We start from the raw sequence: 17,035 nt of genomic DNA on the forward strand, positions 1-17,035 counted from the left end.
GCTTGGTGAGACTCCAACTAAAGCAAAGAACCATTTGTACCAGCTTTCATTTCACCTCAGTGCTAACGAGCAGTGACAGCCACTCAGCTTACTCAGGTTGGGTTACCCCCATGTCTACAACCACACCACCCATGTCTCTGTTATTAATAAGGGGAGGGAGTAGAGCGGCGGAGGGCTCTTAAGGAATAGCTTTTTATGAACACAGACCACCCAGAAAAATACAGGTGGCATCATCTAAATTTGACCGATTAGCACATTGATCAAATTTACCGTTAAATTACTGTTAATCACACTTTAAGTACACTAATTAAAGCATGACTGTTCAATGAGTTAATTCTAACATATACATATTTCCCAACTGCAATTTAAAACTTTGGTAGTACTACATAAAAAATGTTGATAGATATTCACAAAGTGTGATTTACAATAAATAGAAATTATTTTATTGCACTAATTTAATCTAACTGAAAAACTTTGAAATTGTCTAGACCTGCAAAAAAAAATTTGTATCCTGGAAGGTGTGCAGTTAGTGAATGCAAACCCCTGCTATTCATGGAAGGCATGTATGTTGATATTTATAAGACACAAAGTGGTTTCAAGAAAACAGATGCATGCTTAAATTTACCCAGTTTCCAAATTAAGGAAAACAAGGCTGGGCCCCAAGTTTATCACATTAACACACAGAGAAGGCAATAGTACGTGGGGTAAGAAGGAAACAAGGAGAACGTTAAAAGTCAATGAAAAACTGGTACCAATAAATGTGGAATACGCTGTAACAGTTTCCAGTAACAAGTCTCGACACTTCTTTTGAATATGAACCTGAATATGAACTGCAGACTGCTGGAAATAGGTCTGCAACATGGTGTCATGTTAAAAACCGGTAAGACATAATTGTCCAGCAAGCTTGAGAGAGAAGCAACGTATAGCACTGCAACTATAGCACTTGTATTCCTACATGTTTTGTCCCACTAACAGATGGGCTTGTTTTTACAAAATGGGTCAATTAGTTTAAAAGGTGAGCAATTGGTACACAAGTTATGACAAAAATAGACCTGTATATAGCCTGAAGGGTATTTTTCAGCTATGCCTATGACTCATCTTGATTTTAACCCATAAAGTCTTAATTTCAAAACTAAGTAGAAAATAATGTTTACTAATCCTCTCATTAGCCAGCTGTTGTCATAAAAGTAGCAAAAATAGACGGTTCAGAAAGCATTACTTTCCATGAGGTCTACGCATGTTGATGCGTACAGCTGGCTAGAAAAGCAAACACATAGCCCACATGAAGGGCCAAATTCAGCTAGCAACAGCGTGAAAAGATACAAGCTATGTAGACAAAGCAAGAAGAAATCCTCTTTGATGGTGGTGGACCCATCAATAAAGTGTTTTACATGGCAAGATGTTCAAACAGACCCCTTTGTGCCAGAACTGATGGAAGAGCTTGTTAGATCAAAAAATAACTCTAGACCAAATATTGAAAAAGCAATGTGGCCCCAGCTGCAGCTCAGAAGAGGCCTTTAAACATGTCACCAAGGACTTCCAAAAGCAAATGACTTGCATGTTTTCAAGTCGTGTAGAAGAAAACTATTTAGTGTGGGTAGAGTCAGAAGTCTTTAAAGTTATGTGACATATTGTTTGTAGGAGTATTATTCAAAAATTGTCAATTATCCTGCCATGTGAACCAGGCACTAGTGAAGTGAGTTATTATAGTTAAAGAAAACATACAATTAAATTTGTAAAATCAATACATTTTAATGAATATTTATCTCCATAATTTATGTAAATCAGTAAGTCACTAAATCACAAACTACCAAGAGAATTAAACTGATACGCAATTATTTAAGTGTAAAATTGTGCATTTGGGGGCATGAGACAGAAGTACTAAAAGACAAAAGAGTGAGATGTATATGCAAACCAATCCCCAATAAAACAATGCAACTAAATAAGATAATTACTTGATTGGTAGAAAGAATTATAAAGACAACATTATTCTGCTATGTCCCAAGGTCCAGAGTTCCAACTTATTTCATGGTTTTGTTAGGTAAAAAACAACAACAGTCTGGTTCGAGTGTGCAGTGCAACATCTCAAAGCCCCCACCCACTCTGTTATCCATCATAATGGCCTTATGGGAGATGAGCTGTTGAGTTAGATAAATACTCATGTCCTGCTCCTTCTACTGTTCCCACTTAGGGAACACAACCAAAACTATTCCCATTAAACATGCAGAATTTTGTGATCCAAGCCATCAAAACTGATTTCTCAGCCCTGACAGCAAACAAGAAATGAGCCAAAAGTTGTTTTGTTTTGTTTTTTAAGCTAGCTTAACAAACATGCTTTTCAGTTCCAAAGCAGCATCCCAATCTGGTTTGATTCTGGTTTTATCACCTCTTCATTTCCTTTGAGCCTAATCATCTCAAATGAATGCGTGGCACCACAACAAAACCTCAGATTACATCAGTATAATAATTTGTCATGGCAAATATTCACAAGTTACTCAATACTCCGGAAATGAGTGATTACCATACTGTTCTTTCAAATTGCTTGCTTCATTGACAACTCTTTCAATTGTGCAACAGATAAAGTTTGTGCTGCATGGTATAACAAAAAAGCCTCCAAGACAGCATAGCTGTTCTTATATATCCATGGAGCTCACATACATAAGAAAAGTACGCGCCATACGAAACACATGAGTAATGGCCTGTCGTAGTCATAGTGACTGCTCTCAGGCATAAACTGAAAGGAGAAATGAGCTCTACTCCAACTCTTTTCCATCCGAAGGAAGCTGGCACCGCTTATTAGCACAGTGTGGCTCCATAATCCTCCGCCTCTTTTTCGGGGGCACAGGTGTCCCCTGTCTGTACTTAGATTATCATTGTAATCCCCAGGATCCCCGTTGACTCAACTACAGCTTTCCTGTTCGTGAAGCTGCTCACCGGAATGTTTTGAGAGCAAATGGGCAGATCGGATGGACCTAGTCCTGTTTTGCCCCCTCATTCTAGCGGTCTTCTATCCATTTAGCTCAGTGTGATGAGTTATAATCTCATGTAGGTTCAGTCTGTCACAGCCATTTACAAGAAACTACTCTAAAGGACAGCTTTAGATTGGAGAAACATAGCTTCTCAGAAAAAAAAAATTAATAAGAAATAAAGAGTTATGTCAGCATACTGTGAAATCTGTCCATTAACTATACAGTATACAGACTTTAAATTTGGTCAGGGCTCCTTTGACTTGAATTACTGCATCAATGCAGCATGACATGGAGGTGATCAGCTTATAACACCACTGAGTAGACCATTTTATAATCCTCTCAAGGCTGTAATTTGTAGTCCATAACATTTTTAGTGGTACTGTGAAATTATTAAGTTTTCTGAAAGACAGAATGTTAGTCTTTCATTAGCTGTAATCCGTAATTAACAGAAATAATCACTTGGAATATATCTCACTGTACTTAATGGTACTTTATTATGAGTTTTGCTTTTTAAACTGAAAAAATTTAGCTATGTTTATAGTCAACAAAATCAAGAAATCCAAGAAAATATCAGAGAAGGAACAGGAACTTTAAATTAAGCAGCTGCAAATGGGTGGAATCACTTTTTGCTTCCTCTGCGTACGCTTCAACTCAGAGCCAAACTGATCCAACAGCTTTTTCCCCAATGCTCCTTAGGATATTACATTTATAAAACCTTCATTATTCATTTATGCGCTGGCTAAATGAACATAATATCACATAAGTTGGGTGAAATGCATATGCTGTGGACAACAACAACTTTGGCCAAATGAAACAGCACGACCGGTTCATGTCATCCAAACACCGGAAGAGCATTACGGGGATGGTTTGGAGCTGCGGGGCGCTGTCCAAATAAAACAAGAGATACATGGAGTCACAGAGGAGCAGACCAGATGTTGTGATGTTGCGAAAGAGTCTGGACTGAGGTGGAGTCCAAGCTGGATTCCAGGTCCACAACTGATGAATCTGAAAAACTGTTTATCGAAAACAAGACTTTAAAAAGAAAAAAAAGAAGAGTGTAAAAGTCTGTTCATAAATCCAGCCTACATACAGTATGTTTGGACCATGTTCCTAGAGAAGGATCATGTTCTTCTGACAAGCTTAAACTGTGGTAAACATTTTCAAATCTTCCAGTCAGTGTCGTTTCTCTATGTACCAGTAGGTTTTAAAGTTTAAAATCAAACCTAAATGACCTTTCACATTTAGAAACACAACACTAACTTTGGTCAGAACTGGCATTTCAGTTCCCATTTTGTTTTATTAAACCTACAAACCTCACGCCAACAGTGTTTCACTGACATTTCTGCCAGAATATTTGGAGTCACAACCACTTTACTTGCCCTTTTGTTTAACTTTGATTATAACTTCTGAGGTCTCATTTGTGTAATCCAGGAGTGAAAATTTATTTAAAAATTTTATATATTTTAACGGTAAATTAATAACTGTGGTTAAACTATAATTTATCTAAGTGAGAACATAATCTTCAAAAAAAAAAAAAAAAACATAGCATACATCATGCCAAAGAATTATTCAGAACACATCCTTGTCAGTTTCTGCAATTTTCCAAACTTATGTCACGTACAACTGACATTTAATAAGTATTTTTTGATGAATTGAAAAAAAAAACATATTTTAGCCTAAAAGGTAAACTGCAACAAAAAAAAACCTATTTTAAAAACTATTTTCAGATTAGGTTTTGGATCATACAAGTAACTTTTCAGCGAGAAGTTAGCTATTTTTATGTCAATAATTCCTTAATTTTTTTTTTTTTTAAACAGTTTCCACTTAAAACAGGGGAACATGCCTTGTTAAAAGTGAAAAAAGTCTCCAGTGGATCTGGCACCTTATTCAAAATAATCAGTCTTCTCTAGTGATATTCACAAGTTGCTGTTTACAGTTAGTGACTAACCACTCTAACTGAGCTAATTGCTAAAATAAAATCAATAACGAAATAAACTAATCATTTTGTCTTTATCTTAAAATGTTAAACTTTGTTTTACAGCTGCTCCTCAAACATGCATATCGTGTTTTCTCCTTTGCTTCCAATACAAATAATGACAGCTTAAAGCATGAAGGCTGAAAACAGTCAAATTTCTACAAAAACCAGAGATAAAAAAAAATAAAAAAAATCGGCCACGACTTTAATCAGTGTGTCACTAAAAGAAGAAAAAAAAAGTGCAGCAGCTTCCCTGGTAGAGGGAGTAGTTTTGATTCCTACAGGAAATAATGAGATTACAAGATTATCCCCATTCCCGAAACAAAGCACATGTCCCTAACCTTTATCTGATTCTGACTGACCCCAAAACAAAGCGCATTGATAAACCTGCTGTTTCTTAATGTGTTTAACAAAGAAAATGAGTGGGTTTTAAGTGTTTAGCAAACAAAAATCTGATTTGTTTGTATTTGGTCTCTGTGGTCATTGCTGATCAAGGGAAACGTTCATCATTCACCACTCTATATCTCCCACAGTTGAAATGATCACATCTTAAAACTTCAACAGTTTGGAGAAAAGTGGAGGCACTTTATTCAAAACAGAAGACAATTGCATCGAGGAGCATGTAAAAGCAGCAGGACCTCCCATTCTGAACTGTAGATGATAACTCTACTAGTTTCCTGAAGTCTTTACATTCAAATGAGATTTCTATAACGAATAATGACTATACCAGCAAGTTGAAACATTTTCATGATTCTCTGACTGACTAAAATCAAACTGCAAACAAACTAAAGAAGCCAAGGTCTTTAAAGCATGCAAGAGAACAACCTTGGTCCTGAGACAACACCAGGCCTGATGCCACAACCTATTTATTTGTCACAGTGACACGGACGTTTAAAGATCTTGCTGAACCTCTTTAGATTACATTTTTAAAACCTCTCTCAGGATTCCTACACATTTCAAACTTCCATACTTCTCAAGACTGTATAGAAACTGTGCTCTGTTGCATGGCTTGGCTTTATGGAACAGCAGGCACTTTGGACCCTGAACAAATCCTGACCATAATGCACTTCTCCCCTGAGTTGGGTCTCCGTTACTCTTTTGTATCAACTTGGACAAGTCCAGTTGAATAACGCTGCCAATGTACTGACACCGAATAAAAGAACTAGACTGGTCTTTTCAAGGCCATGTAAGACTACACCTGCAGGGAGAAAAAAAAACACACACACACACACACACACACACACACACACACACACACACACACACACACACACACACACACACACACACACACTGAAGCTGAGATAAAAATGGCCAAGTCAAAACACAATGAGTGTGAGTGGAACTGATGTCAAATTTGCAAGGACATTTCTGCTCATAGTTTCTTTATTGTTGTCCAACGAGTGTTCTGGGAACTGGTTCATCAGCAGCCAAATGAAGTTAGATAAACTCATGACTACATATCACCAAACTGAAAGCTATAGCGTCTCCAACCCATGCAGGCAAGAACAAAAATAAAACCCAGAAAGATGTCAAAAGTGAACTGAAAGTAATAAGACTTATTTCAGCTCAGCTGTGCCTGATTAAAGCAGACCCTCAGGCCAATCAGAACACACCATTTGACTCCAAGAATTGGGTTTCAAATCAGTAATATGTCTCTGAAGGCAGCTGAATCTCACATCCACTCCAACTTTCAGAACATGAGTCCGATCTCACAGCTCCCCAAGCATTTCATGCTCAGCTCAGTTGTGGCTAATTGGAGGGTGAGCATCCGGCTGGTCCAACACAGCAGAAATCCACCCACACATACGCACATGCACACAAGGGTGCGAGCGGTGGTCTTTCATAGGCTGCCGGGTCTGGGTCCAGTGCCAGGCTCCGTCTCGGGTACCCCAGGGAATAAAGAGCACCTCTGTTCTGTGGAGCTGACGCACGGGATTTCAGCCACCGCTCACCCTCTGCGCCTCAGACAACAACCATTGTTCTGCTTTTTAATGAAGAAGAGTCGACATGGAAAAAAAATAAATAAAGGAGGTTAACTTATTCACTTCCTGGATTCTGTGAACGGGTAGCAAGACGGGCAACACTGTATGCCACAATTAAGGGCAACCACAATATGAACGTGTAAAAAGGGAGCATAGATGCATCCTTAATCCACACGTAACGTTTAACACGCCTGTACACTCATTCAGTGGAAAAAGAATTAACCAGTTATGCTGTCAATTTTTCCACTCACCAATAAAAAAAGCACTTCCTCCGTTAACATGGAACATGTTAAGATCAACATGTTCCATGAAGCATACAGGCAGGACCTTTGACAATTCCCTCTTTGCTCAATTCCTTTAGATCATCCTGAATCCTGGGTTTTCTCCTACACCCTCTTCTTTACAGCTTGCTCCAAAATTTTTCTATTGTACTTAGGTCTGAAAACTTGGGAGGATGTTTGAGATGCTGCTTGCTAATGCATTTCTGTGTGACCCTGGCAAAGTGTTTTGAATGATTATCATCCTGAAACATCCAGTGACAAACTACTTCTCATCTTTTTGACAGAGAACGCCATTTTCCTATATAAATTCTGCATGATGCACTTAAAAGTTTCCCTGGCTTTAGGAAGAGAAACAGGCCCACAGCATCACCAATCCACTTCCATACTTAACAGCTGTGTAAAAGAGGTGCTTACACATATTCCTCCTTAATTGAGAGTGCATTTTGCAGAAAAAAAAAAAAATTCTCATCTTACAAATTATCACTGCTTGAGCTGAAGAGTTGAGCTAACTCTGCATGTTTAGGTTCATAGGACAGAAAGGACATTTTTTTTCTATTCCCATAGCGGCCAAACAATCTCTTGGCATGTATGTGGCGTCTAATGGTTGTTATGGAGACTTGGTGACCTCTAGAAGCCACTCTTTGCAGCGGTGAGAAATTGAGACCTTTTTTTTCCAGCACCCTTATTGTTCGTCTCACTGTGTGTGGTGGTAAGACAAATATGGGTTCTACTCCTGCCTACTACTAGCAAAATTATGTGGGCACCAATGACAATGCCAGTTGTAATAGTTTTACTACATTTTAACATGAAATATTATTCTCCCGACAGAGTAAATATATCCAAGTTAAGGCCGGATTTTTCTATATTATTCAGGGCAACACTGTGGATCTCAAATAAAAAATCTATTTACTTTAAGACATTTTTTTATCAGTTCTCTTTATTGACTTGGTGAAATATTTTTGCTTCTCATTTGGTTTCTTGTTTTTGTCCAAATGCAAATCAATCTTAGATATCACTATTCATTTGGAAAGTTACAACATAGCATCTGTTGGTGCAACTTTATAAGCGCATCTAGCGTGAAATTTAAAACTGGTTTAATATCAGTTCTATGAAAGCTTAATTCAGCCGGGGATGGTGGAGGTTGAAGCAGAGCCCAGGTAACCAGCCCACTCATTCTACACCCGTCAGAGTGACAAATGAGGCTTCAGTCGAACATGAAAGGCCACTCTTGTGATTAATCCAGAGTAGATTTCAGACGCAGAACCCCACAACACAAATAACTCCTGGCACTTCAGCCGCCTTCAAACAAAGCAGCTTAGATGTAATCTGGACTATTGAGAGGAGCAGCAAGAACAACAACTGCAGCAGCTAAGCCTGTAGTCCCCCATATGGCACTTAAACATGTAACCTCTTTACATCACTGATAGCAGTAATGATATCACAGCAGCTCAAGGAGTTTCTAAGTGCAATCGCATAATGGATGTGGGTGCAGCTTTATTTGACGTCAGCTTTGTGGTTAACTGAGGCCAGAGAACAGGCATCAGGCCCGGAGCTAGTTTTTCTCAAGCATAAATTTTTGACATTCAGACTGTGAGAAACAAAACAACACAGTCATGATATTAGAGGTTTAATTTGGTATAAGATCTCTCAGCACTACAGCGTTAAAATATTTCTCATCTAATCCTCTCTTTAGCATGTTCACAGTTAAATGTTTGAATAATATTTTAATTGTTTGTGCTCCATTTTGGAGTCCTAATATAAACTGCAGTTCATCATGAATTTGTTTTAAAGTTTGTTTTGTACAGGCAGATTGTAGACATGGACAGACCATAAACAGAGAGACAGATGGCTGGATGTGCTAATTGGTAAAAACATTAAGTTGGAAATAAAGTTTTTTTTTGTTTTTATTTTTACTCATCTTACTCAGAAAATACTTTCTACCAAATTGCAGGATTTTTGAGTTTTTTCCCAGAATAATTAGGAACTCTGGCTTTGTTAAAAATCTTAAAGTCAGCGTTTCAAACTCTAATCGTGTCTTGTATTCATTTGCCAGATCATACTGGAGACATAAAAAAAAATGCTTGTGAGAACAGATTAATGATCAACACGTTGTAAAAAAAAAAAAAAAAAAAAAAAAAAAAAACCTCAAAAAAGAAGTCAAGAAGGACAAGAAAGGGAACAAAGGAGGGGGAGACACAAGGAAGAAACAGCAGGAAAGCAAGGACACCAAACTTAAACAATGGATTAGAAAATAAAGTTGGGAAATAAACATTTTTCCAAGCTTTCCAATTGTTTGAGCTCCATTTTTGAGTCTTGATATAAACTGTGGTTTATATCAGGACTCCAGAAATGGAAAACAAAGAAATCCCATTCCGGATATTGTTCTGCCTCTTGAGGACCCTTCTTTTGAGATATTTCAAAGTCAAGAGAAAAATACCAGACTTATTTGTTTTTAACAATTATTCAAAGCTTTGAAGTCTTGTAGGATTATGACATCATTAAATAACCAAGGAGAGAACATGCTACAGTGACACTCAGAGCCCAATATCAACTTCTGCCTAATCTTGTGAGCTAAATGTACCACTGCACACTGTGTAGGCATACATGATAGATACTATAGAAACCAGAGGAGTTGCAGAATTCCACATTTAATCACAGATATTTACCCATGAGGCCCCATCCAGGCGTTAAAGGGAATAATACGTCCTCATTTAGGTTTGTGCTTTAGGGCTGCTGCCCTACTTTTCTTTTGACTTTTGTTTTGTGCATTTTAAAGCATGTGAGAATTCTGAAAAATTACAGTAAATCCCATAAGGAATAACTATTTTTCCAAAGAAGGTGCCGTCTTTATGTTTGTCGTCAACACTTTTCTTCCACCATCTCTCTGCAATATATAAGCATAATAACCGCTGATAGTTTTGCATGCCTGAAACAATCAACCTTAAACTCTGACAATAAATCGCCAGATCTCTTAGTGCAAACGAGGCTTTAAATGGAGCCATGCAAACAGCAAAATGCCCACTGTGTACTTTAAACAAGATACTATTTGGGCTAAACCTTCTACTAACTTCATGGCCAAGGTCGCATGTGAATCAAAAGCTTGCGTCATTGGCTGAGGAATTATAATACAATTAGTTTGTTTCAAATAGCAGGCAAAAACACCAGGGATCCGTGAGACTGGATTCAAGGGAAGCTTTTCATTTGAAGGAACCTGCAGACTCAAACATCGTCTTATCCAGGACAGGGTGGGTTAAAACTTAACCTACTGAAGCTTTTTAGTTTTCCTTTGAAGTTGTAAACCCACAAAATCTGGAAATGCATTCACATGAAGCCTGTTAAATCCTTAAATTGCCTTCTAAATAAATTGTGAAATTGTTAATCTCAACATCAATAAAAAGATACAACAGACTCTTAGTCCCTGGTATTGTCAAAAGTGACTTCATTTGTGTAGATATGGAAATAAAACTTGGCAAACAACTCTGTTCAGCCTGTCAGGCTTACTACCTTGAAGGTGTAACGTACTAAAGCAAATAACTGATGGGAAAAAAAAAAAGGAAAAAAAAAAACTTGGGCAGTGTTAGAAAGCTCTGCAATACAAATGCATTGCAGAAATGTACTGGAATTTAACGGTTTAAATAAGAAAAGTAAAAAAAGATCTTGTTCTGTGTTAGAAACAAAAACATTTTACCTTTTTCCTGCTTATTGATCATACCATACCCAAATGCTAGTAGGTCCTGGTAGCAACACAACTCTTCATTGTAAAAGTTGTTACTGAAGGAAGAAGATGGTTATTTTTAGGTATTATAACATGTTTAAAATAAATTCAGGAAGCACAAAGATGTAAGAAGTTTTTTTTTTTTAATTAACTGTATTTTTCACAGAGATAATATGGGGCGATTATTCACGTGGCCAAAAAAAAGAGTGCAAGACTTTGAAAAATAACAGGAAGGCTTAGACTACAACAAAATGACTATTTCATCCTCCTGATCTTTTCTCAAGCCAACAATGCATTTCTCTTTAACGGATTACAGTAATGTGGGTGAGAGATACGACAGCATTTTCCTCTAAAGATTTGGTCATGTGGGATGTGTTCACAGACAAAAACTTCAGCAGGTTATTTGACATTTTCAAAATATTTAACAGAACATTCCAGAGGGAAAAAAATAAGTGTGGCTTTCTTTTGTGATCATTTTTTTAATCTGTTACTTCATTTAGGTGAGTCTGTCTGTCTCTTGAGCTCATATTTTATCTGATTCTGTCTCTTCTGTATCTCTCTCGCTAACTATCATGCTTACGTATTTTCTTACCAAGCTCAATCTTATACAGCCCGAGAGAGTATTTCTCCACTGAAAGGCAAGTCAGGTCAAAACCTTTTATTCAGTTATGGCTGGATGTTTCAGTGTGTCAGGGGCAGGGCATGAAGAACTTTGGTTATTTTGCATACTCCTGCTGCTACTCACAGGAGAGTATGTGCTGCCATCAAAACAAAATTCAGCTCATTTAACAAATGCAGATATCCTTGCCTGCTCTGCTGGTTTTTGTGACATGTTTTTCTGTGCAAGTGCACAAGACTCTGTGAAACAGTATGAAGGCGGTGTTTTCATCTAGCCTTAGTCAAGTTTGGTGTTTCATAAAAAAAAGAACTAAAAGTAGAGGACCAACGATGTAGGACAGAAATAGCTCATGATGTAATCTGTCATTGTTTAGCTAGGCTGATAAGATTAATTGCATTAACTGTGAGCACATAAAATTACGACATGCAGTGATCTTTTTTGGGCGGGGCACCCTCCTTGAATAATTGAGGGAAATTGATGAATGAGACACCCATCACCAATTTTAAAAATGTGGCAGCCATGTTGGACTTTGGGGTATGAAAACCATGTTTAGAGGAATATTTCTGATCTTTTTTCCAACATAAAAAAACACACATACACCACAAACTGATACATATTCTGTTGAACTTGAAGGAATGTTTTAAAAGCTTTTAGTTCGTGCGGTGATACTTAGAAACTATTAGGTTAAGTGGTATCGACTTTTTACCTTCAACTCGACCTCCAAACCCTGTGACCGTCTTTCTGACTACAGAAGTCAGAGATGTGAAGAGTTAATGTTAGAGCTGAGGGAGGGCTTTCCACATCACAGAGTGTGGAAATTCAAATTCAGCGTAGCCTAATGAGAAATTCAGCAGACCGCTTAAATGTGGTCACGTAGAGCTGAGGTCTTTAATCTCAGCAGCTCCCTGCTGTGATGCAAGGGCTTGCCAGTTGATCAGACCCATTACGGCTGGCGAGTAAACAGTCCTGCACTACTCTTTGATCAACAGGTCCCAAGTATGAAGATTAGAGTACAACAAGACTCATGTAAGAGTAAATTAGTCAGATAGATTATTAATAGTGGGGGAGGTGTTACACAGGAAGTGATTAATGAGTGGCACTGAACAAGAGCCAAGCACAAATCTTGACTCATCAGAACTAAAAAAATCTTCGGAAACAAAGAAGCCTGAGAGAGGGATCATGCTTATCATCTGGTCCTTGGGTCAGAGTCACACAGAGCCACTCAAAAGAGCTGACCGACATCGGCAACAGCTGATACACATTAGAGTTTAAAGGGTGGTAACTCACACTAAATGCTCTGGTAATAGCACCAAATTCTTCTGATGCCAAAGGGCTTCCATCTCTCCAAGAGATGAGGGATCAAGCTGGCAGCAGAAAGAGAGAGAGAGTTCCCCGACATGCTATATGAGGATCAGCTTTACTGTCAGTCAGTCCAGGAAATCTTCAGTTTAGACAGGTAGGTTTGTTTCTGGAAAGCCGCATAACGAGGGATTATCTAAAGTAAACTTTATGGATCCTCATCGTTTTAAACCCACTAATTAGAGGAGGAAGATGAGTTGTTGACATTCAAAACGAAGAGTACGAATAATCCTTCAAGGAACATGACGTCAAAGCTTTCCAACACTTCCTCCCCACCAAAAACCAAAAAAAAAAAAAAAAAGAAAAGCCTGAAGCTGCCTCTGGCAATTAAAAAGACTCATCCATATCCGATGAGCAGCAATCACACCCTAACCACAGGCCTGTCTGTCAAACAACGATCCCACTTCCATTTCTGAGGAAAATGCGTAATCTGTGCAATGCTGTCCAAAAATTCAACATTAACAAGAGAAGTACACTTCTGAAACAAAACCAAATACCAGTTAAAAAATGTTTACTAAAGTTAAATCTTTCTTCTAAACAGCTGATGTATGAGAACACCAGGCCAGGCAACAATCACGTCTGACCCACATTTTTCCAGCTCTCAGATTTCAACCTCACTATTCCTCTGCGCAGGTCTATTCAGCAGCGAGCTGGGAGAAAAAAAAAAAAAAAACAGAGAGAAAGAGAGACTACTTATCTACATCAGTAGCTTACCTAATTACACTTTGTAAAACGATTGCAAATAATGCTTTTGATCCCAACTGCATCGGGAGGACATGCAGCCAATCCAAAGACTTGTTCTTGTCTTGGGCATACACAGCAGCTGGAAGAATTTTCAAAGTCCATCTAGCCTTGCAACATAATTGTTGACAGATCAACTGGAACTTTATGATGCGACAAGAGTTTCTGCAAAAGACCTGGCATGCTGAGCACTTAAGACTTTAGCCGTGAGCCGGCGTCTGGACTCATAAAGTTGAAAGAAAACTGGGGCAATAAAGCCAATAACTTTCCATGTGGACGGTGCAGGTGCGTCCTACATCTTGAGTTTGGAAATGCACAGCCTGAAACATGTCGCAATATTCCAAACAGTGTTTGGCTTTATAGTGTTTTGGTTTTGTTTTCAAATCAGATTAAGTAGAGAAATGGATTATGTGGATGGAACTTTAACTTCACAATAGTGACTTTATTTAAACTCTGCACGTTTTATAATAAATTGAGTGCAAAGAATACATTATAGAGTACTTTATAATCTGATTTCTTGGACAAAGTACTGGTACATTTTGTATGCAAAGATATGTTGGGTAAAATCCTATCCTACAGTAGTTGAATATATTATTAGCATCTTCAAGTACTTAAGATCTCCAAGTTGACATCTCTTTAGAGAATCCAGAACTTTTCTCAAACTTTGTAGAACTTTGTCTTACTTTGCACTTTGAGGATAGACTAATGTCCACAATAAACCAAGGGTTGATGACTTTGTCCATCTGGAAATTGCTCTTTTAAACTTCTGTAGTTGGAAAGCGTAGCTGCTATTCATAAACTGAACAGTTTTTTTTTGTTTGTTTTTTTACCTTAATTAAACTTTTAAATTATGACAGTCAAAGGTGTTGTCAAATTTACCTAAAAAAATTTGAAAATGAAGACTTCTTGGAAATAAAATTGATATTTGTAGATGACTAGATGACTGGATGTAAGTCCAATTTTATATATATATATATATATATATATATATATATATATATATATATATATATATATATATACATACACATACCATAAATAGATTATTTTGGTTGTGGAGAGCTTTGCATTGCTATGTCGTATTAAAAAGAGGGGTTTAATAGAAATATTTTTGGCTGGTTAACTGACTGAAGGGCAAAGCTAAAATATTCACAGTTCAGCAGTGAAATGTTTGATAACATTTAAAAGTCAAACAGAGAGTTTTTCTAAACGCAGATACGTTGGATGCACTTTTAAACCTAGTAAAGAGTTGTTTTTGTTCTAAATGTGGTTTTTGCCCTAAATGGCCAACAGATTTTTCTCAGGCGATCTGGACAAACAGAGGTCCACAGCTGTCCTGTCCCAGGACACTAAAGCGTGGAGAGAACAAAGAGGGGAGACACATGGACACAACTTTTTTTTTCCTCTTACCAGAACGTGTGCGAACCTCTCCTCCAGCTCCCCCGGCTCTGGCATGGGCAGTTTCAGGGGCATGTTGTGTCGGTGGTCGGTGTGCTGGTCAATGCTCCCTGCGTTCCCCATGTTTGCTCCTTTTTTTTTTTAAATAAAACACCAGCAAGCGGCCACAACTTTTCTCCTTCTTGTTAACTCTCGATGAAAATCCCCCGCAATTTATTGGAAGTGTATCCCACACGCCCTTACGTTTTCTGCCCGTTTATGCGGCTCTTATCGGGCTTATCCAGGTCACTGCTTCTTCTTCTTCTTCGTCTTCTTCTTCTTTAAAATAAAACACATGAGAGGTGGGCGGCATAATGCGACGGGTCCGAGCGGCAGCAGCGGAGTCCCCGATGAGGCATTTTCCACAAGGAAGACCTGGGAGCGTGACTTTTTCCACCTCTCCTCCTCCTCCTAGTATTATCCGTATCTTTCACAATTTCGGCTCCGCTCCCAGCCGACACAGATGACGATGGGCATGATTCACGCTTATTTCAATCCCCGGTGTGTCTGTAGTCCCTGAGCGGAGCTGGCTTTCCTAATCCCTGCACTGCTGACCAGCTTGTTAAGGAGGAAGGAGGGGGCTCTCTGGGAGCCCTTTCACGGGGCCAAGCCTCTCACTTCATGTTGGGGCGTAGCTCCCAAACCCGTAGCTAAGGAGACGATAGTTTACGGTGTTGCATTGTGGTAGTTGGAGTTCACTGAAAAAGCAAACAACGTTAGCGCCACAGGTCCCCCTTAGGAAGGAAGCAATGTATAGTGTAAATAAAATACGTCATTTGATTGCTATCTTCTCTTCTTCTTTTTTTTTTTACATACAGGAAGCAATAAAACGTACCAAATGGACCACAAACCACAAGTACTAGAACTTCTAATTTCAGAAGTAGTTTTGAATCCAAAAAAATCATTGCTTTTCTTGTTTCCTTTTTCATAGAAAGTACTCCAACCTTAGCGATATTTAGCTGAATTAGCTCCTGCTAAAAGATACTGGGTCATTGTCGCTAAGTACTTAGGGATAAAGGATTCATGCAAAGTCAATCATTCAATCCAACTTTTTAAACTTCCTCAGATCGTTTTAAAAGATGAAATAAATTTGCATTTATTGTGTGTTAAATCTGGTTTCGCTTGGTCTACATATAAAAATAAAGGTATAGTCATCCACTTGTTTTTTATTGCACGTGCCCAACAAGTTTTTCAGCTAATGTTCTAATAATACACATATTGACATAAGCTCAAAAATATTTCATTTTAATTTCTGTGTGAAAATGTTTTATTTTGTTTAGAATTGAATATTCTAATCTTCTAAGAAATTAAATGGCATGTTTTCATTAACTTAAATGCAAAATGATAATTAACAGAGAGAAGGGCATGAAACATGTGTAATTATTATATTTAATGTGATTCAGTTAGTGATTCGAGTTACTGAAATAAATGAACTTTTCATTAACATTCTAATTTGTGTACTGTAACAAATACCTATTTTGTGGGAAATATCCCTGACAAACCATACAAACATATTTTATTTAATCACAAACTTATTGTGAAATTAAAAGCTTTTCATAGTTGGGTTTTCATGTTCAGCCACATCGGTTTCAGAGCACAAATGTTTTGTGTTGAGTTGGCACAAAACATTTGTGTTGTACCACATTGATTACTTTAACACTAATCAATGGTAAAGTAATTATTCTAATTGCAACATGTATCTTTATAGGAATGTTTAGGGAAGTAAACCCTCAGTTTATGTACACATCTCCATTCAAGGCAGTGACAGTGACTCTTCATCCTGGAAGAGTAATGACTGCGTTTTCTGTGGAACTCTGAAGAAAAGCCACTCCTCTTTCGTTTTCTGTTTTCAAGATCCCTCACATGCACTGAAAAGAAATCGGATCTGTTGTTTAGGGTGGGGACTGGCTTCATGCTCTGGAAGGTGACATCAGCATGGGGAGATCTGGAGGTA

General features: G+C 37.9%; 1 protein-coding gene across 4 annotated transcripts in view; it reads right to left on the reverse strand.

Annotated features, from left to right (window-relative positions):
• Window positions 1-15,752, reverse strand: part of fmnl2a (formin-like 2a) — a 58,007-nt gene extending 42,255 nt beyond the window's left edge. For 2 of the 4 annotated variants that reach the window (XM_014997295.2, XM_014997305.2), the window contains exon 1: window positions 15,055-15,751. In XM_014997295.2, coding sequence (XP_014852781.2) covers window positions 15,055-15,165 — 111 coding nt within the window. In that variant the 5' untranslated portion in view covers window positions 15,166-15,751. Of the gene's footprint in view, window positions 1-15,054 lie in introns of all 4 variants that reach the window. The other 2 variants (XM_014997313.2, XM_088001430.1) reach the window with 1 other exon arrangement.
• Window positions 15,753-17,035: the final 1,283 nt, after the last annotated feature.

Source organism: Poecilia mexicana, unplaced genomic scaffold, assembly GCF_051168715.1.
Source record: "Poecilia mexicana isolate PSO_F unplaced genomic scaffold, ASM5116871v1 scaffold_2, whole genome shotgun sequence".
Classification (NCBI taxonomy): Eukaryota; Metazoa; Chordata; class Actinopteri; order Cyprinodontiformes; family Poeciliidae; genus Poecilia; species Poecilia mexicana.